This window comes from Gouania willdenowi, chromosome 16 (assembly GCF_900634775.1).
Source record: "Gouania willdenowi chromosome 16, fGouWil2.1, whole genome shotgun sequence".
In the NCBI taxonomy this organism is placed as follows: Eukaryota; Metazoa; Chordata; class Actinopteri; order Blenniiformes; family Gobiesocidae; genus Gouania; species Gouania willdenowi.
In genome coordinates, this window is record NC_041059.1 from 14957500 (window position 1) to 14979581 (window position 22082).

At 35.5% G+C, this 22082-nt stretch overlaps 1 protein-coding gene across 1 annotated transcript; it reads left to right on the forward strand.

The window, feature by feature from the left end:
* Positions 1-70: 70 nt before the first annotated feature.
* cdh17 (cadherin 17, LI cadherin (liver-intestine)) lies at positions 71-20271 on the forward strand. The gene is made up of 19 exons (XM_028470099.1): positions 71-153; positions 2362-2418; positions 2751-2846; positions 3693-3830; positions 3916-4051; positions 5205-5363; positions 5672-5824; positions 6466-6671; positions 6751-6882; positions 6977-7127; positions 13308-13514; positions 13596-13672; positions 14645-14830; positions 15639-15883; positions 16924-17054; positions 17160-17384; positions 18800-18910; positions 19009-19125; positions 19225-20271. The coding sequence occupies exons 2-19, from the start codon at positions 2371-2373 to the stop codon at positions 19311-19313; spliced, it is 2607 nt and encodes an 868-aa protein (XP_028325900.1). The 5' UTR covers positions 71-153; positions 2362-2370; the 3' UTR covers positions 19314-20271.
* The last annotated feature ends 1811 nt before the right edge of the window (positions 20272-22082 follow it).

A 22082-nucleotide genomic window follows, 5' to 3' on the forward strand; every position in this document is an offset into this window, starting at 1 on the left:
TGTGCTGTCAGCCTCTTCATTGGCCAACTCTTTGGAAGGGCAGGGTGATTAGACAATCATTAGATACAATAAAACATTGCTGGTTAGAGTGGGTTAACGTTTGACCACGCAGCGTGAAGCTCTACGGATCACTCTCCGCCACTCTCCTGTAAGGTACGTTCTTCTCTGTGAGCTTCTTGACTTTGAAGATATTCATCTTTTGGGTTTATGTGTACAGGAACAAACGCGCGTGTGTAGATTTGTGTAGAATATGTGTTGTTGTGTCTTGAACGTGTCGGATCGTTTCAGATTACTGAGAAAAAGGCAATGATCTTGACTTGACTTTGTCATGGCCTCAGTGTAAGGCAGAGCTGACTTCAGACTTCTTCTTCTTCTCCTGCACTGTTTTTAACATCCAACACAGTGAATGAATATATTTCATATATAACATGATGCTGAATTATATTTCACATCTGAATACATTTCCCTTCTACACATTATGGAGTGTAGATGATATCGTTTTAACCACTGGATCCAGTTGCTGTTAAACCCAAACATGTACAGATAATATTTTTCTCGCTGGTGGAATCGTTGTTGGTGGAGGTCTGAAATATGTAGTGTCTGTGAATAAGTTGATGGAATTAAACCCAATGAACAGACATAGATCTGACAAAGTGAGAATGACTAAAAAAAAGCACCATAAGTGATAAAAAGATGAAAATGCAATAAAGGAATTTTAGGTTGTCTGAGCAGCATTTGCACTTTCAAAGGACTGTTAAAGTGTCCTGTGACACAAAAAGGTCAGTAGCCATGACTCAATGTCACCTTCAGTTAACCAGTCGACTTCACTCGTCTGCGTCAGCGCGTTACAAGTTCAAAGACACAAAATGTGTTGATTTCTAAACACGGTCCTTGACTCATTGGCTGGATTTAGCCATCGATGTTATTTTAGTAAAATGACTCAGAACAGAAGCTGATGTCCTTCAGCTAATGCAGAGCTTTGATATAATATTCATGCTTATATCCTTTATTTTAACACCTGTACTGTAGAAGTTATACTGCGCAAAACTTTTACAGGTAGGTAGCAGTTAGCATACAAGCTAAATGCAAGCAGCTGTTTAGATATCAATTATCTGATTTTGGATATGAATTCAAGTTAAATGTACAGATAATAGTTATTTAAGGTGAAACTTTATCAGTTAAACACACCAAAAACAAACAACAACATCAACACTTGGTCTCACCTTGAGTTTTTTGAGTATATATAAGCAAAAAGTTTGAACAGTCCTCCCAAAAGTTTACAAAGTTGTTCTAAATTAAAAGCTCTCCTGAAAAACAACAATGCAAAGGAAAAACCAAACACAAAAGTGCTTTCAAATCAAGCACATAAATGAATTTAAAAAAATGAAAATTTCTATTTAGCACTACTTAAGATTTTGCTTCAGCAGCTTTTGCGAAGTAAGCGTCCCCTGGAGATCTGTTAGGAGATATCTAACATTGTGGCGTTATAATAATAATAACAATAATACATTTTATTTAAAAGGACACTTTACAGTAAAAACAGAATCATAAAAAAACAGTGCAATATAATATAAAACTGAATAACCCAAAAAGAAAACAGAACAATGTAGGAGAAATTGTGGAATAAGGTGAAACATTGAATTACAGAGAATATGCACATTGGTAGAGATGGGTTTTGAGCTATACAGTATGAAATGATTGGGATAAAAATAGAAAATCACCATGTTTGACATATTTCAATGCTTATTTTCTAGGCTATTTGTGGTGAGTGTTTGTCACTGGTACTAAAACCTTTGAGGAAAAACTGTTGTACACAACACTTTTATTTTGAAAAAAACAGCCAAACTCCTGTTGCTCAGTGTAACTGCAGACAACACTAACCAGATCCAGGCAATGCACAGCTCACATTTACATCATTGTGGGGGACTATTTCATATGTAACAAACTACAGTAATTTGTTTTACACTGATGTGTTTGGTTACCTGTGATAACTGTAAAGATCTGAGCAGTGCAGAGAAACTGTCTTTCACTTTCACCTGTTCATCACAGGCCCTGAAAGTGAAATGACAGGGAGGCAACTCCCATAACTCAAAGTGCGAGGCAGACGTAGATAGTTTGCACAGACATGCTCTCTGAGCGGCTCCTGTCTTAGTGAATCAATAACACTCTGCACTGAATGGAAAATGATAACACACACAGGGACGCTGCGCTCAGATTGTATTGGATGGAACTTTGGGACAAAGGAGGAAAAATAACTGTAAATCTGAGGATACAGAAAAGTGGCATTGTGAATATAATGAAATACGTTATAATATGTGAAATCTTCCTTGGCCGTTCATCCTCATATCCTCTCCCCTTCAGACTCTAATAATGACACCCATGGTGCGTCTCCTGTTGCTCCCTTTCCTGCTCAGCATTGTGAGTACATTGCCTTGACAAATATACTGTTCATCACAAACCTGTGAAAACTTAATAATTTAGTAGGGATAAAATGTGCCAATGTTTAGTACATGAATAGAATTAGGCCATGAATGCGTTTTTGAAAGTCTGAATCCTAACTGCAAGGTTAATGAAACTTGTTGTGTAGCTTCTTGGTAAATTATTTGATAGACTAAAAGGAAGAGTTGTTACACTTTGCTCTCTTATCCTGTTTCCAAATCCCAACTAGTGACACATAGTTTTACTGATCAATTTTCAGTGGTTTTATTTTTCCTCAACTTGTACTTGACCTTTGACTTTTGTCCATTTAGGCAGTAGGGAAGGATTTGGAAGAGAAAAAAGGTCCGTTTGAAAACACAGTGCTGGATGTGCCAGAGGGGACGCCGGTGCCTTACCCTCTCTACCAGGTATTACAATCAACCCCTGACTCTGACTCTTACAAACACCATGTGTTTCAACAAGGTTGTTCAACATATGAATTGGTAATATGCAATTTGGTTACCTATGACCAATCAAAAATCAATGGTTTAAGTCACAGACAGCTAAGTTTTTGTTTATTTGTTTTTTAAAATACAGATTATGATCAAATTAAAAAAAAAAAAAAAATTAATTTAAATGCGCTGAACAACCTCTGAGTGTTGCACAAGATAAAACTTCACATATAAATAGAAAGTCATAGTATGGTGGTTTGATTTTTAAATGTTGATAATTATAAAGATGCAAATCATGGCTTTCATCACATCACAGACTCAACACAGTTCAGTGTTTTGGTAAACTTGGAAGTGCAAATCTCTACCTACATATACATAACTGTTAATTGCAGATACTTACGGACTGTTTCTAAATTAGGACTGGATGATATCAAAACATTAGAAATAGATATGAGTCTATAAAACACATCATTTAACATTTAACATTGTGCAAGTCTGCACTTTGATCTCATTAATCCTATCGATGTGTTGAATCCACTTAACTTGGGGTGTTCAACTCATCTTAGATTAGAGCGAGTAGGCCAAACCAAAAATAATTAGAGCATTTCTCTGTGGGAATAAAGTGTTAATTCAGCATTCAACAATTTTTTTTAACACATCCAACAGACAGGTTTCTGTGTTTGCTTCTATTGAATATATTTTTGGCTATTAATACCGCATTGGTATATTTTGCTCATGGGCCAGCAACAAGAAGTTTTCACCAGTCAAAGCTTGTTGTAACATTGATTTTGTACATTTTCTGTTTGACTGTTTTGTTTTCAGCTTCAAGTGACGAATCCACGGGTGAACGGTTTCAGACTGGATGGAGAAGGAAAGGAGGACATCAGTGTTGCAAAGGATGGCTGGCTGTTCCTGGAGAAGCCTCTGGACTGGTCTCAAGACGATCATTACGTCATTGCGGTAACACTGTGCTCTCCGTGTACACACAAACTCATAACCAACAATCTGCATCAAGGATACACCATACATATTGATGTGTTTGCAGGTGGAAGCATTAGAAAATGATGAGGTGGTGGAAGGGCCGGTGTACGTAACCATAAATGTTCTGGATATCAACAACAATGCTCCGAGCTTCAACCAGAGCAGCTACATAGCGATGGTCCAAGAAAACAGTCGAGCTGGTGTGTGTTTTACAATCATTCAAACAATGCTTAAATCTTAAAACTATGATTGGATTTTTATCAATGAATTATTGATGGAAGTTTGATTATATATTATTTTCACCTTTAGATGTATTTGTTGGTGAGTCATTATTACCTTTAAACTCAGTATGTTCTCAAATGTATTTCCTCCATCCATCCATCCATCCATCCATCCATCCATCCATCCATCCACAATAGCCATTCTTTTTAGTTCCAGTAAATGCTGAAAATGTTTTCCATTTTAATTATTAAAGACAATCCTTTAATAGAATGTTGGGATCAAGTACCACAATGGGCAGGAAAGATGGTGGAGTTTGCATTTTCTCCCCATGCTTGAGTGGATTTTCACGAGGTACGGTAAAAACTGCCCATAGGACTGAATGGAAGTGTGAGTGGTTTGTCTGCCTGTTTGTGTTTGCCCTGCGATTGGACTGGTGTCCTATCAGAATCAGAATCAGAATCAGAATCAGAATCAACTTTATTGACCAAGTAATGTATTGAATACACACGAGGAATTTGTCTTGGTGAACTGTGCTCTCTCTGATAGTGTAAACACTAAATAATAACAATCAACTAGAATAAATAAAAATAAATAAAAAAGAAGTATAACATAAATATAAAGAGTAGTTAGACTAATATGTGCAAACTAAATAAAATAACAAGATAATAATAATAATAGTAATAATAATAATAATAATAATGAAATGAAATGAAATAAAAAATACAATAATAATAATAAGATTATAGTGCAGTAGTGCATAGATGAGTAGTGCAGGTGAACATTTAAATGAAGATATTATGTCCATGAACATTCTCAGTGACAGGTTGATCCAGGGTTGTTATGTTTAGTTCCATGCTTATTTTACAGTAACAGAAACAGGTCAGGGTGTACCCCTGCTGAGTGCCCATTAGAGCTGGAAAATAGGCACCAGCAGACCCTGAACTGGACACAGCAGGTCAGAAGATTAACTAATAAATGAATGTACCAAAAACCACAACAATATTCATTTACATCTGCAGTTCTAGTCTGATTACACTCCATCCAAACAACAATATGTTGCCCACAGACCTGTAGATTGTGTCGATGTTTATGAACAAAGTGATACCCAAGGTTCTCTATTTCTGTACCTAGGTCTCCCATTTACTCGAGTCTTTGCGTCGGATCTGGACGACCCACAGACCCCCAACGCTCAACTTAAGTACAGCCTGGTCAGCCAGATCCCCAACAAGAAGAACGTTCTCCTTTTCCAGATCAACCCCAAAACTGGAGAGATATCTACCTCAGATGAAGGTGATGCACAGAAACCCAAAAAACACTGACACAAGTCTACAGGCTCAGAACAGAACAGTGTCTGTGGGGAAGTCAATAATCTGTCCATCTCTGATGTTAATCTGCTAGTATAGCGCCACTGTAAATCCAGATTATATAGCTCATCTTGGGCGCTCAAGATAAACACTGAATGAAGGCAGATTGCCTAAACGTGCCACGTGATGTTGTTCTCTGATTACTTTGAGTGTATGTGCACGAGCATGTGAAGTCTGTTTGTTTGAAAGCAACATGGGAGAGGGATCAGTGATACTTGATGTGTTTGTTAACAGGACAACAGATGCTGAAGGCCAGAGAGGGTATCCAGTATGGCAGGGAAGAAGATCAGAGCACTGAGATGCTGAAGATGAAGTTTGATGAATTCTGTCCAGTACAAAATATCCCATACGAGGAAAACCCTTTTTTCACCTGTGTGGAGAGAGCAGGTTTGTGTTGAGGGGAAACCTTTTAAGCCTCAACCATTTGGGGAATTCCCATTGATATAATAAGCAGCTGTTTTGGCCCAGTGCATTACGTTTAATCTGGTTGGTCGGCTATGATGTGATGCATTTGATTGTTGTTTTTCATTTTTTATAGTTTCACAATGTCCGTTGATCATTTTAAAACTAAAAATTGTAGTTTACTCCGTGACGGTTGAGTGTAGGTATTTAATAACTCACTTTACTTCTTTTAAAATGTACTTAATTGCAAGTACATTTACGGATTTAGTATATAATTTAAAAGTACCCATAAAAGCAACTCAATTACAGTAATGTGAGTACTTGCAATTCGTTACTTTCACCTCTGATAATAAGTGTGTATTAGATGGAAACAATGGTTTGATTGTGTTAATGTGTCCTTAATTCATCCTCATGATGGAATGAAAAAGCTGTTTTCCTCATAAAGGAAAGTGCTCATTATGGTCCAGAGAGTTTTATTGTCGATCAACAGATTGCAGTGATTAGAACCATCCAGACATGTGACCCATCATGTGTTTAAATCATGTCCACGTGCTTGGGGCTTTTTCAATAAGAGATCTACTAAAAGCTGCAGTGTCTATAAATATAATTTGAATTTCTGGGGTCAGAGATGAGGAGGAGGAACGTGGATCCCCTGGAAGACCCCGACTTCACCCTGCTCGTGCGTGTACAGGACTTGGGAGGAGATTCACCAACAGCGCTGAGTGGAAACGCCAGAGTTCACATTGTGGTAAAGCAAAACCTGTGGAACAATCCTGGACCCATAACAATCAAAGAGAACCAAAAGGAACAATATCCTCTGGTCATTGCAAAGGTGTGGCGACACAAAACTGTATGAATCTCTAGTTCTACATGCAGCGACTGACCGCTCTGACTCTTCCTGTCACATTCAGGTCCAGTCCAATGATCCTGATGCTGTATACACACTAGTGCAGAAAGAAAAAGAGCTGAAATTCCCATTCCAGATCAAAGGAAATGGAGAAATTGTTCTGACAGAAGAACTAGACAGAGAGGAGAAGGACATGGTTTGATCACTCACCCACAGTTATCTCAGTATATCTGTCATGCAATACAAATTGATCTCTGCAACTCATTCTTGAACTTTCATTGGTGTCTCAGTACATCCTGGTGGTGTTTGCCAAAGACAACCATGACAGAGACGTGGATCCACCCATGGAGATTCACATCTTGGTGGAGGATGTTAATGACAATGCACCTGAGTGTGAGCAGGAGGAGAGTGTGTTTGAGGTGCAGGAAGATGAGATAGTGGGTAAGACATTTCTGACAGATCACAACATAACACTATGTGTTTCTGAAAATGTTGAGAAAACATTAATCTTTATATTGTCTTTGTTTCTGCTCATCAATTGTTTTCTCTGTTTCGGGGTCTCACATTTCCAACTAAATGCCAAATCATGTTATACAATAACATAGCACTTTATCTATAATTACCAATACAGAATAAATACAGAGCAGACAAAATTATCAAACTAACAATCATACAAGTGCATAAAATACAAGGGCCGTATTAAAAACAGATGTAAAGGGGGAAAAAAATGAGTCAACGTGAAACTAGAAACTGGCTCAGTGCCTAAACAGTGCTAGTTTAATAAAATCGCACACTACCTGCCGAGAGATGTTACACAAGCGCAAAGATGTTCTGATGCTAACATGCATGACAACTGACTGCTGGTCTGTAAAGTTAATGACAGACATACATAACACTATCCACACCACTGATTCAGGGTCAAAAATGAAGTTTGCAGGTAATTGTTGAAAAAAAAATGGAAAATATGTAGAAATATTACAAGCATGGAATAACAGACTGACCTACAGAAAAAAACCCCATAACGGTTCAGAGATGAAACAATCAAATAAATGAAGAATTAAACATTGTTTTATAATTCCAGCAAGTTCATTTTGTCTTATTTTTTAAAATATATGTCGAATTTTGTTTATTCAGAAAAGGTTTTTCAAGAAGAAAAACCCATAGGGATACATCAAAGCAATCACATCTGAGGAAGACTGGTAGTTGACAGTTGAAACATGTCAAGAGATAAAATTTCCTGAAAAATATTGTCTGAATAAACAAAACCTTAACATATCAACATTGTTTAAAATAAAAAATAAATAAAGTAGTATAAAATGTAAATATCTATGACTAACAAGAATATTTGCATTTCCTGAAGAAAATGCAAGTGAGGATACATGTGCTGGCCCACGTCACACTGCATTAGCTTAGCATTAGCCTAGCAATAGCATTAGCCTAGCAATAGCATTAGTCTAACATTAGCATTAGCCTAGCATTAGCATTAACCTCGTATTAGCATTAGCCTAGCATTAGCATTAGCATTAGCATTGAAAAGTTACAAAAGTTGAAATTGATTGAAAAAAGTTGAAATCGGTTGAAAAGGTTGAAAAAGGTTGAAATTGGTTGAAAAAGTTGAAAACGTTGAAAGCAGTTGAAATGGGTTAGAGGTAGGAGCTGAACATGATAAAGGTTTAATGGTTTGAATCAGTTACAAAATGGCTGAAGATGAAGGGGTTAAAAGTTCCAATAACGGGGGAGAAAAGGTTGGAACTTTCAATGTAAGTGGATGGGAGCAAAAGGTTCCAGGGTCAATAACTCAAAAAGTTTTGGTTTAAAAAAAAACTGGAGTATAGCAAAGAAGTACAGAATTTTCTGAAAAGTTAGATACCTCAATTGTTGAAATAGGTTAGGGTTAGGGCCAATGAGGCATCCTCACAATTATGTCATTTGTTGGGGAGCACTGGGAGTCCTCATATAGGCTTAGGTAGATTTTTACATTTCATTTGAGCAGTATGTTATATAATGGTAACTATAATATTTGCAATTCCTGAAGAAAATGCAAGTAGGATGCATGTGCTGGCCTGCGTCACACTGCATTAGCTTAGCATTAGCCAAGCAATCGCATTAGCCTAGTGTTAGCATTAGCCTAGCGTTAACATTAGCCAAAAGTTAACATTAGCCTAATGTTAACATTAGCCTAATGTTAACATTAGCCTAATGTTAACATTAGCCTAATGTTAGCATTAACCTAATGTTAGCATTAACCTAATGTTGATATCAACCTAGTGATTGCATTAGCCTAGCAATCGTATTAGCATTAGCATTAGTCTAACAATCGCAATATTGTAGCAATAGCACTAACCCAGCATTAGCATTAGCCTAGCAAAGTTGAAAAATGTTGAAAGTGGTTGAAAAAGTTGAAAAAAGTTGAAAAAAAGTTGAAATTGGTTGAAAAATTTGAAAAAAGTTGAAATTGGTTGAATAAGTTGTAAAAAGTTTAGATTGGTTGAAAAAGTTGAAAAAGTCTAAATCGGTTGAAAAAGTTGGAAAAAGTTGAAATTTGTTGAAAAAGTTGAAATTTGTTGAAAAATTTGAAATTTATTGAAAAAGTTGAAATTTGTTGAAAAAGTTGAAATTTGTTGAAAAAGTTGAAAAAAGTTTAAGTTGGTTGAAAAAGTTGAAAAAAGTTTAAATTGGTATGAAATCCGTTGACAAAGTTAAAAAAAAAAAAAAAGTTGAAATTGGTTGAAAAAGTTGAAAAATATGAAATCGGTTGAAAAAATTGAAAAAAGTTTAAATTGGTTGAAAAAGTTGAAAAAAAAGTTGAAAGAAGTTGAAATTGGTTGAAAAAGTTGAAAAAAAAGTTGAAAGAAGTTGAAATTGGTTAAAAAGTGAAAGAGAGTTGAAAGTAAGTATTTGAATCAGTTTAACGATATTAGGTTAGTGCAATTGGTTGAAAAAGTTGAAAAAAGTTTAAATTGGTTGAAGAAGTTGTAAAAAGTTTAAATCGGTTGAAAAAGTTGTAAAAAGTTGGAATTGGTTGAAAAAAGTTTAAATTGCTTGAAAAAGTTGAAAAAAGTTTAAATTGGTTGAAAAAAAAGTTGGAATTGGTTGAAAAAGTTGTAAAAAAGTTAAATTGGTTGAAAAAAGCCTGGAAAAAGTTTCAATTGGTTGAAAAAGTTGAAAAAAGTTAAATTGGTTGAAAAAAGTTGAAAAAAAGTTGGAATGGTTGAAAAAGTTGAAAAAAGTTGAAATTGGTTGAAAAAGTTGAAAAAGTTGAAATTGGTTGAAAAAAGTTGAAATCGGTTGAAAAAGTTTGAAAAAGTTGAAATTGGTTGAAAAAGTTGAAATTGGTTGAAAAAGTTGAAATTGGTTGAAAAAGTTGAAAAAAGTTTCAATTGGTTGAAAAAGTTATAAAAAAGTTGGAATTGGTTGAAAAAGTTGAAAAAAGTTGAAATCGGTTGAAAAAACTGAAAAAAGTTGAAATTGGTTGAAAAAGTTGAAAAAATATAAAATCGGTTGAAAAAGTTGAAAAAAGTTGAAATTGGTTGAAAAAGTTTAAAAAGTTTAAATCAGTTGGAAAAGTTGAAAAAATTTAAATCTCTTGAAAAATGTTGCTGAACATGTCAAATGGTATGAATCAGTCACTTGATTTAGAGTTACAGAGATTGTACAGCACAAGATTTGAACCAGGGTCCTCATGATGATTACTTGAAGACAGAAAGAGGCAGGATCGGATCACACTGAGCTACAGCCATACATGGAAATCTGAAAATAAAAGTCCTACATGTGGAAGCAAAAAGATGAAACACAAAAGTTAAAATTGTTTGAAATAGTTGAAATTGGTTGAAAAAGTTGAAATCAGTTGAAAAAGTTGAAATATCTTTAAATTGGTTGAAAAACTTGAAAAAAGTTTGAATTGGTTGAAAAAGTTGTAAAAAGTTTAAATTGTTTGAAAAAGTTGTAAAAAGTTTAAATTGGTTGAAAAAGTTGAAAAAGTTTATATTGGTTGAAAAAGTTAAAAAAAATATGAAATCGGTTGAAAAAGTTGAAAGAAGTTGAAATCGGTTGAAAAAGTTGGAAAAAGTTGAAATTGGTTGAAAAAGTTGAAAAAAGTTGAAATTGGTTGAAAAAGTTGAAATTTGTTGAAAAAGTTGAAAAAAGTTTAAATTGGTTGAAAAAGTTATAAAAAAGTTGGAATTGGTTGAAAAAGTTGAAATCAGTTGAAAAAACTGAAAAAAGTTGAAATTGGTTGAAAAAGTTGAAAAAATATAAAATCGGTTGAAAAAGTTGAAAAAAGTTGAAATTGGTTGAAAAAGTTGAAAAAGTTTAAATCAGTTGGAAAAGTTGAAAAAATTTAAATCTCTTGAAAAATGTTGCTGAACATGTCAAATGGTATGAATCAGTCACTTAATTTAGAGTTACAGAGATTGTACAGCACAAGATTTGAACCAGGGTCCTAATGATGATTGCTTGAAGACAGAAAGAGGCAGGATCAGATCACACTGAGCTACAGCCATACATGGAAATCTGAAAATAAAAGTCCTACATGTATAAGCAAAAAGATGAAACACAAAAGTTAAAATTGTTTGAAATAGTTGAAATTGGTTGAAAAAGTTGAAATCAGTTGAAAAATCTTTAAATTGGTTGAAAAAGTTGAAAAAAGTTTGAAGTGGTTGAAAAAGTTGTAAAAAGTTGTAAAAAGTTGTAAAAAGTTGTAAAAAGTTTAAATTGTTTGAAAAAGTTGTAAAAAGTTTAAATTGGTTGAAAAAGTTTATATTGGTTGAAAAAGTTAAAAAAATATGAAATCGGTTGAAAAAGGTGAAAAAAGATTAAATCAGTTGGAAAAGTTGAAAAAAAGCTTAAATCTCTTGAAAAATGTTGAAGGTAGTTGCTGAACAAGTCGAAGGTTGTCAAATAACTTCTCATGATGATTGCTTAAAGGAAGAGGCAGGATCTGATCACACTGACCTACACCTGTACAAGGAAGATCAAGCGTAAACGTCCTACTTGTGGAAGTAAAAAGTTGAAATAAGTTGAAATTGGTTGAAAAAAGTTCATATCGGTTGAAATAGTTGAAAAAAGTTCAAATCGGTTGAAATAGTTGAAAAAAATTGAAGATGGTTGAAAAAGTTGGAAAAAGTTGAAATCGGTTAGAAAAGTTGAAAAAAGTTGAAATTGGTTGCAAAAGTTGAAAGAAGTTGAAATTGATTGAAAAAGTTGAAAAAAAGTTTAAATTGGTTGAAAAAGTTGAAAAAAGTTGAAATCGGTTAGAAAAGTTGAAAAAAGTTTAAATCTCTTGAAAAATGTTAGATAGTTGCTGAACGGTTTGAATCAGTTAAATAATTTAGAGTTACAGAGATTGTCCAGGGAAAGATTTGAACCCAGGGTCCACATGATGATTGCTTGAACAAAGGAAGAGGCAAGATCTGATCACGCTGAGCTACAGCTGTAAATGGAAACCTGACAGTAAAAGTCCTACATGTGGAAGCAAAGAGATGAAAAAAGTTCAAATCGGTTGGAAAAGTTGAAATTGGTTGAAAGAGTTGAAAAAAGTTCAAATCGGTTGAAATAGTTGAAAAAAGTTGAAGGTGGTTGAGAAAGTTGGAAAAAGTTGAAATCGGTTAGAAAAGTTGAAAAAAGTTTAAATCTCTTGAAAAATGTTCGATATAGTTGCTGAATGGTTTGAATCAGTCAAATTATTTAGAGTTAGTGTGATTGTCCAGGGAAAGATTTGAACCAGGGTCCTCATGATGATTGCTTGAAGAAAGGAAGAGGCAAGATCTGATCACACTGAGCTACAGATTAACAACACCAATTTGGTTGAAAAAGGTTCAAAAAAGTAGAAATGGGTTGAAAAAGTTGAAATTGCTTGAAAAAGTTGAAATCGGTTGAAAAAGTTGAAAAAAGTTGAAAAAATATGAAATCCGTTGACAAAGTTAAAAAAAAAGTTGAAATTGGTTGAAAAAGTTGAAAGTGGTTGAAAAAGTAGAAAAAAGTAGAAACAATTTTCAATTGGTTTAAAAAGTTGAAAAAAGTTGGAATTGGTTGAAAAAAGTTGAAGGTAGTTGCTGAACATGTTAAAGGTTGAATGGTTTGAATCAGTCAAATTATTTAAAGTCAGAGAGATTGTCCAGGGCAAGTTTTGAACCAGGGTCCTCATGATGATTGCTTAAAGGAAGGAAGAGGCAGGATCTGATCACACTGACCTGCACGTTCACAAGGAAGTGCAAGAGTAAATGTCCTACTTGTGGAAGTAAAAAGTTGAAAGAAGTTGAAATTGGTTGAAAAAAATTAAAATCAATTTACCTAGAATTGTAGATTAGACAATGGACAACATTTTAGTGCTAAAATTGAGTCTCTGAGTTAAACATTTACAGAGATATAGCAGTTTACAGTAAAAGAATGAAACCGAATATTACATTAAAAGTATGTGTTAGCATCTCAGAAATTACTTGGCAGCATTGATATTTGAATGGTTTAGATCAGTTAAGAATTGGATGAGTAGTAGCTTCGCATTCCCACAATAAAGAAAACGGATCTCAAAAGTGGGAATGGTTCAAATTCCCACAATAATAAAGTTGACGGATGCCAATGAGGCATCCACACAATAATGATCTGTGTTTCTTATTTTTCCAGGCACTTCTATAGGGGACCTGATGGTCAGTGATGCTGATGAAGAAGGGACGCTGAACTCACAGCTGACCTACACCATCGTGTCCCAGAGCCCAGTCACCACACCAGGAACCTTCTTGATCGACGACACAGGGAAGATTCAGTCTCTGCGCATGCTACAGCGTAAAGAACATCAGGCCTATGACCTGATCATCAGAGTCAGTGACTCAGGTAACTCAAAAGCAGAATAACTTCAACCTGATAGAAAAGCCTCACTTTGTTTTCACGCTGACCCACCCTTTGGTCCCATAGAATTCAGCACAGAATGTAAAGTTGTCATCAATGTCATTGACGTCAACAACGAGACGCCTCAGTTTGAGAAGAACAATGTGAGTACTTCAGCTTCAGATCTTATGGCTTAGATCAGGTGTGTCAGTTTAGTTGAGGGGCCAAATACGACATATTTACCACACAAATTTCATCAATTAAATTTAAAGTGGCAATATATGATTAACAAAAAACTTTTATTATGTATTAATATACTTTATACCATTATAAACATATTATATATTATTGCTCTCCAAGGTAAAATTGTTGCTCTTCTTTCTTATACTTACTAATGATTTATGATTTAAAAAGCTTTTGTTAGTGCTTTGTTTTATTCCATCCTTTAGGCAGACTTCCACGTATATATAAATAAACGCTAAAGTATGCCAGTATATCATTCCCTGCAGGAACTTAAACTTAAATTTTCCTGATTTTGAGAATTTGAGGAAATTTCATGGAAATGTTTGAAGAAAATTTTCCTGATTTTGGAAAATTTGAGAGTTCTTTCAGCAATTTGAGATTAAAAATGACTGCTGTCATGCAGAGGTTGACTGGCCATCCGGCATACTGGGCATTGTCCCGGTGGTCTGTCAACCCAAAGTGGGCCGGTCCACTACGTTTTTTTTTTTTTTTTTTTTGGACGGGCGAGTGGAGGCCGACATGGTAACAGGTGGCCAAAAACGTGGCAAGAAAAGAGTGAAAAGTGACTAAAATGGACCAAAAGGAGCAAAGAATGGCCAAAAAATGGCCAAAGAAAGAGGAACCATGGGGAATGTAATGGCAAAGGGTAGCTTAAATGGGCAAAATGTGACAAACTATAGTGAAAAAGGGCAAAAATATAGAACAAAGAGAAGCAAAATGTAGGGAAAAAGGAAAGAAGTGCCATTTATTGGGCAAAAGTTTGCTGGTTTGGATGAAAAGTGGCCAAAAAAAAATTAAAGAAAGTACAAAAATTGTCAAAAAGAACTTGACTTTGACACATGTGACTTAGACACTTCCTCTGTGTGTGTGTGTGTGTGTGTGTGTGTGTGTAGTATGGAAGTGTCACTCTTGCAGAGGACAGTCCTGTGGGACACACACTTGTGACCATCAAAGCAACAGATGCTGACGATCCAGACAGCGGCAGCTCCCTCATCGAGTTTCACATCTCTGGAGACGAGGATGAGGTCTTCACTGTGGAGACGGACGGCAAAGGTGTTGGTCATCTGGTCGTGGCTAAGGTACTACACACACACATTTACAAACACACACACACACATTCAAACAGTAATATTCTGGCGATCATCCTAAATGAAGTCTACATCCTTCTTGTTTTGCGCCATTAATTTGTTAGCATGGAAAAGCTGTAAATCCAATCTAAGCTTTGTTTCCCTGCTGGTCTCATAAACTTCAGTCCCAGCATCTTTCTTGTATAATATTGTAACAAACTCTACGCTGATGCTTTGAACTTGTAACAATTGATTGTCAGAAAATATTCAGACTAAATGTCAGCAGAGAAGGAGCCGAGAATGAACAAGATGAAACACAAAGACCAGATGTAACATCAGCAAGGATTTAGTGTTAAAAATAGGATAAACAAAATATAAAGAAAGAAAAATGAATCAAAACTTCACAAGGTGTTCATCTACGACTGTAAAATAAGTTTGAAGATCTTTTGAGGGTTAAAGGACAGTTTTTTCAAAGTACAGTTTTTCCACAGGCTTTTGATTTAGATCAACGACACTAAGTTATGAAATCATTTAATAATTCAACATCTGCAGGTGAAGTGTTCTCTTGTCGGACATACCGGGCAATGATAAAGATGGCTTCGTTGCGAGCCAACAATATGATAGATGATAAATAAAATGCAGGATATAGATCAGTGGAAACACAATGAAAACATGTGAACAAGAAAAACAATTACGACTAATGCGACAGAACAACAGAGGAGTGTATTGAGAAGATCATTCACTCATATTTTCATGAAGTCTCTTTGATGCCCATCCACATGATCACCAACTTCTAAAAAGCCCTCCTTTTCCTTTTCAGCCTCTGGACTTTGAGGCGTCTCAAACATACAAACTCCAAATTGACGCTCGAAACCCAGAGCCGCTGATGAAAGGACTGGAATACGGCGAGGAATCCACCGCCTTCGTTTTTGTGGACGTCACCGATGTGGACGAGGTCCCAGAGTTCAGCCTGGACGTCCTGGATGTGACTGTGCCTGAAAACGCCACCAAGGGTTCAGTGCTGCTCACTGTGGAGGCAAAGGACCCAGAGGGCCAGGAGATCAGGTAAACTCACACCCTGAGTACGCAGTAACTCACAGTACGAGAACCTCTACTCAGCCCTGCTGCATGTACTCAATGGGAGTGTGATGTTCTTCTGTGTGAGTGGCTAAAAAAAAAGAAGAACTTTTAGAATTATAATTACAAGACAAAATTACGCTTGCTCACAGACATTTTCCTTATCTATCGATAATACATTGTGGCACAACTCTTTAAAATACATTAAAAAAGGTGAAGATCGACACCTAATATGGTCAAAACCTCAGAAAAATATGAGTGAAGCTTTCAGACGAGCTTTCTGAGACAAATGAACAAAATAAAGGGGTACTCGTCTAAAGACAGAAAAGATGATGGGTACATTGGACAAAAAAGGTTGGGAAACACTTTTCTAAGTCACAAATAAAAGTTTAAAAAGATGGTTGTTAAACTCAAGGCCCGGGGGCCAAATCCAGCCCTTTAGCGCAAATTGGAGAAAGAAATTCAAATTGCAGAAGAAAGTAAAAAATGAAAGCATTTTTTACACTGGCTAAATTCATAATTCAATGAATATCTCTGTCTTGCAAAAAAAATCATAAATTGATTGAAACTCCAGAATATTTGCAGGAACTCACTATTTTCCACCGTGTACAGTATATCACATAACTGTGCTGTCACAAATTGTTGGAGAACAAAGTGTTTCTAAATTCCTCCAGTTTCTCACAAACAATCCCACAAAATTTTCCCTAAATTACAGAAAAATGTGTCACAAAATCCAAATATTTTTAAGTGGACATATGTCAGTTTATATCACTTAAAATTTCTCTTTTTTTACAAACAAAATCTGCAGCCATTTTATGCTCAAACTGCTACGTTTTTAGACCCTTAGCAAAAATCTGTTTGTCCCCCCTTTTTTCAATTTTGCCATGTGTCTTGTGGGGATCTACTAAATGTCACAAATGTCATGGATTTGTTTTGACCATCATTCTGTGGTTTACACTTTGATGTCTGCAGCAATGTAAATAGTTGCTGCTGTCCAGTAGATGATGGCCAATTGTGTTTTTGTGTAGGTTTAAGTTGGATGGTGACTCCAAGGGCTGGCTGGAGATGGATGCCAACACAGGACAGATTAGGACCAAAGACAAGCTGGACAGAGAGACTCTGGAAACCTTTGAAGTCACTGTCACTGCCTTTGAGAAAGGTGAGAGAAGATGAAAACGAGGTCCTTTCACCTTCATTCAAGAAACTGCTCGTGTGTGTTAATGCTCGACTGATGTTTATATCCCTGTCTTATGGACCACTAAAGACCACCCTGAGAAATCCTCTGAGCGTGTTGTGCACGTGAGGCTTCTGGATGTGAACGACAATGTTCCCAAACTGATTGAAAACCAGGATTTCATCTGCATGAATAACCCCAAACCTGTGACCATCAAGGCCCAGGACGCTGACAGTGAGCCCTTCTCACAGCCCTTCACTTTCACCTTTGCTCACGGCAAGAAGTCTCCCAACTGGGATCTGCGCAAAGTGGATGGTACGCAAACATTTGTCAAATGTCACAGAGATGTATCGGGCGCTGATTGTAAATTTGCACATGCTAAAATAAACATCAACTTTTCGCAACATTTAGCAACAAACCACATTTAAAAAATGTATGTAAATTTATTTTGTTACTTTTGACCAGATTTACAGCAATATTTGTGAAATTTGTAATATTTATTTTTCTTGTCAAAATATAATGTCAATGTTCAATAATTTAAATTTAAGATTTACATTTAACATTTGGATTTAGATGTAACGTTAAGATTTATCATTTAATATTTAGATTTGATCATTAAAATTTAGATTTAAATTTAACATTTGGATTTAGATGTAACATTTGGATTTAGATGTAACATTAAGATTTAATATTTCATATTTAGATTTCATATTTAACATTCAGGGCGACCGTGGCTCAGGTGGTAGAGGGTAGTCTTCTGATTGAGAGGTTGGGGGTTCGATCCCAGTACCCGACTATGTGTCGAAGTGTCCTTGGGCAAGACACTGAACCCTAAGTTGCTCCTAGTGGTCGACTAGCGCCTTTCATGGCAGTTCTGTCCCACTGGTGTGTGAATGTGAGAGTGAATGGGTGAATGAGCTGATATGTAAAGCACTTTAGGACTGCTTCAGTGTGGGGATAAAGCGCTATATAAATCAAGTCCATTTAGATGTACTATTTAGCATAAATTTAGATTTAACATTTATATTCAAATGTAATGTTTGGATTTACATTTAATATTTAACATTTACATTTACTGTAAATTCAACAATTTTAATTTAACATTTAATATTTAGATTTAATATTTAACATTTAGATGTACTATTTCACATTTAGATTTAGATTCAACATTTAATATTTATATTTAATATTTAACATTTAGATTTAACATTTAGATTTGTATTTAACATTTAGATGTACTGTTTGACACTTATATTTATATTTAACATTTAGATTTAGATTTAGATTAAACATTTATATTTGATATTTAACATTTAGATTTAATATTTATATTTAACATTTAATATTTAGATTTAATATTCAACATTTATATTTAGATTTGATATTTAGATTTGATATTTAGATTTGATGTTTAGATTTGATTTGGATTTACTATTTAGCATTTAGATTTAACATTTATATTTAAATGTAACATTTAGATTTCATATTGAGATTTAGATTTAACATTTAGATTTAATATTTAAATTTTACGAGAAAAGTAAATATCACAAATTTCCCAAATATTCCTGTAAATCTGATCAAAAGTAACATAAAAAATTTCCCATATGTTTTAAAAAGTTTATTTTTAGCATGTGCAACTTTACAAACGGCGCCCCATAGAGATGCAATCGTAAACCTCTGCATTCAAATAAATACACTATCTGTCCTGTTGTGTTGTGTGCATTGTGCAGGTACAACAGCCGAACTTGTGTTGAAAAAAAAACCAACTGAAGACAAAACCTTTTCGGTTCTTATCAACATTAAAGACAATGCAGGCATTGGAGTTACTCAGTCCTTTGAGGGTGAGTTGATTGATTCAGGCCAGATGTTCCTATTATTTGTGAGGTGATTAAATGTTGTTTCTGTGACACTTATCCTTATTTTCATGCACATCGTCCAGTGAAAGTGTGTGAGTGCACAGAGCTGGGATACTGCTTCGTGGCACCGGAACAACAGGCGTTCAAATTTGGAATGGGAGCCACCATTGGGATCCTGGCAGGCTTAATAGGATTCTGCAGTAAGTTTATCAATAAACACACACACATGAACCCCTTCATGCACATTTTCCCTCTCTGTTGTTGCTGACCTTTGTTTGCCTTCTTCCTTTTTGTCACAGTTCTTGTCTTCATCGTGGTGATCAAGCGTAGTAAAAAGGGAAAGAAGAAAAATGTGACTGAGGAGGAAGAAAGGAATGCAATGATGTAAAAAGAAACTAGTTTGAGTCTTATTTATACATCCTGATGTCACATAGGACCAAAAGCCTTTGGAGCATAGAGCACTATCTGTATATTTGTCAAACTTCAAGCAAAAAACTCCTTCCTTTACGTGTTAAACCTCTAATGCATGTGTTAAACCTCTAATGCATGTGTCAAACTCAAGGCCCGGGGGCCAAATCTGGCACTTTGAAGCATCCAATTCGGCCCAAAGGAGAAAGTAAAAATGAAAGAGAAAACATGAATCATTGTGTAATTGAAATTCAACAATATTTGCTGGGGCTCACTGTTTTCCCGGGGCTATATGGCATGATTGCATTCATTTTTAATGGTAAACTGTTGAAAAAACTCAAAATTATTACAAAATCCTTAAATTTTCCAAAAATTATTACATGATATATCTCATAATTAAATAGTGAGGATCCTGTTGGGACTGATATCTGTCACTTATTGTTTGGATATTGTCAGTTTCTTATCTGCTCTGTATTTGGCCCCTGAACTAAAATGAGTTTGACACCCCTGCTCTAATGCATTCCCATGTATGTCTTTCATTTGACCTGGAGAAACAATATATTAATATTAATCTGCCTGTTATGAACCATAATTTGTCTTTATGGTGCCGTTTTAGTCCCTTATCATGAACTATAGACTCCTCTTGGACTTTGTTGTCATTTCGTTCTTAAGATGGTTTTGTTTTCCAGTAGATAAATAAATATAATCCCTGTTAAACTAATTAATGTACTAATAGTACAGTTCAGCCATTTCTTGACATAATTTATTCAAATTTCTATTTGTGACTGATTGTTTTATCAGCAACTTCTTCATTATTCATTATTCAGTTATATATTGTAGGGCCACAGCGGGCTGGTCCACCCTTAACAGCCTGGTGTTTTGTGTAAAGAACAATGCCTGCTCCGTTTCCCAATAAATAAAAAAACCCAGTTATTTTGGTTTCTGTGTGGTAACTGGGAGTTTGTGTGTGTGTGAGAGAGATTATGTTGGTGTGGATGTGACAGACCTGTTCTACTCCAGGTGATGGGTTACATATGGCACCCGTGTACTGATACACATGTGCGCTTCCCTCTGATTCAATGGTTATGGCTTCTGTTTAGACCTTCCACCAGCTCTGTAATCACCCACCCCTCTCCTACTCCATGCTGTTGTGAGTCTGAGTGTACAAGGCCATGTTGCAGAAGCGAGTAATGCTCTGAGTCATCTCTTTCACAATAAGAGACCGATCACGGTTTTGTCGTTGCTGCTGAAAGCATGATTGTGGGCCTTTATGCAACACAAAGAAACCTAAACAATACAAAAAAAAAAAACCACCACAGATAAACGCTTTTCCACAACACGTGCTGCTGTAGGTATACACGCTTTTACATCCATGTGTAAGTTTGGCATTTGTGTGTTTTGAGTGCATTTCTGTGTCTGTGTGTGCACGTGTGTGAGAGAAAAGTATTTTCAGCCTCAAAGTGATGAAAACCACACAAGCCTTTCAAGTGTTTATGTCTGTACTCTCTGTCTCTACATGCACACACACGCACGCACACACGTACACGCACACCTTTTTGGCGTATATGAAGCTCTTATCCATATATAGACATTATAGCGATGTTAGACATGATAGAAAAGAGATTTTAAGCCTCAAATAAACATCGAGGTTACTTTTTTTTGTTTTTAACCTTGTCTGCACATGCTGTCGAAGGTCAACACTACATGAAGTGCAATCTTTTTGAGACAAAAATGCATGCTTTGTTATTGCAATTAAATAAATGAATTGATTTCATTGCATAATTGAGACCATCACCAGCCCTCCCTGAGGAAGGGTAATAAACACTTTATTAAAAGGAGAATATGAAAACAGAGGACAGTGTTACACCTAGGTGAGAAGGAAAGGAACATGGAAGAGGGAGTCAGGGTAGTACAATGGAAGGGTTGGGGAAGAGTTGACTATTTTAAGTTGAGAGTACGAAGTGATTTTACAGTTGTGCATATTGTGTAATCAGTGGCAGCACATTCCATAATGATAGAAATTCAATTATTTTAATTACTCTTTACAATAACCAAATTTAAGTTTATGTTTTCTCACCTTGACTGCAGAGGCATTAATATGCAATATTGGGTGCTTTAGGTGTTAGCTTGGGGAACATCGAACCTTATTTGACAATTCTTTTTAATAGTCTCCCTCTCATTTGGCATACAGTAAAAATGCCCAAAAACAAATGCAAATAAATGCATTACAAAACCAGAATAAATTCTTCTTAAAATTGAATTCAAACCTTTGGATGAATGTCCCTACAAGGTTGTGGATTAATTCTAATAACTAAATCCATCAAAGTTTCTTTCATGACACTCGGTATTGTCATCAGAAAGAACTTCCTTGAAAAACATTCCCTATTATATGAATTATTGGTGCCATATTGGCAGATCTGGCCTAAACCAAATACTTTGCCTAAAAGGTCAATGTGCGTCTCTGTGAATAGGTAATCATTCTCTAATATACAGCCTGAATGTGTCACACCAAGCAGCTCGCACTGCCTTTGAAAGCTTCTTTCTTGTCTTGCTGTACAATGCTTTGTTTGCCTGTTGTGAGTCAGCTTGAAGGAGTGGGGCGAGCGTTACAACATATCCTTTGTCTCACTCCCACTGATAAATAATCATGTGAATGTGTCCTGTTAAAAAGTGACAGTGTGCTTTTAAGAACTCATCCTGGACACACACACACGACAAAATATAGCTACGTACAGTAGATTACTGATTG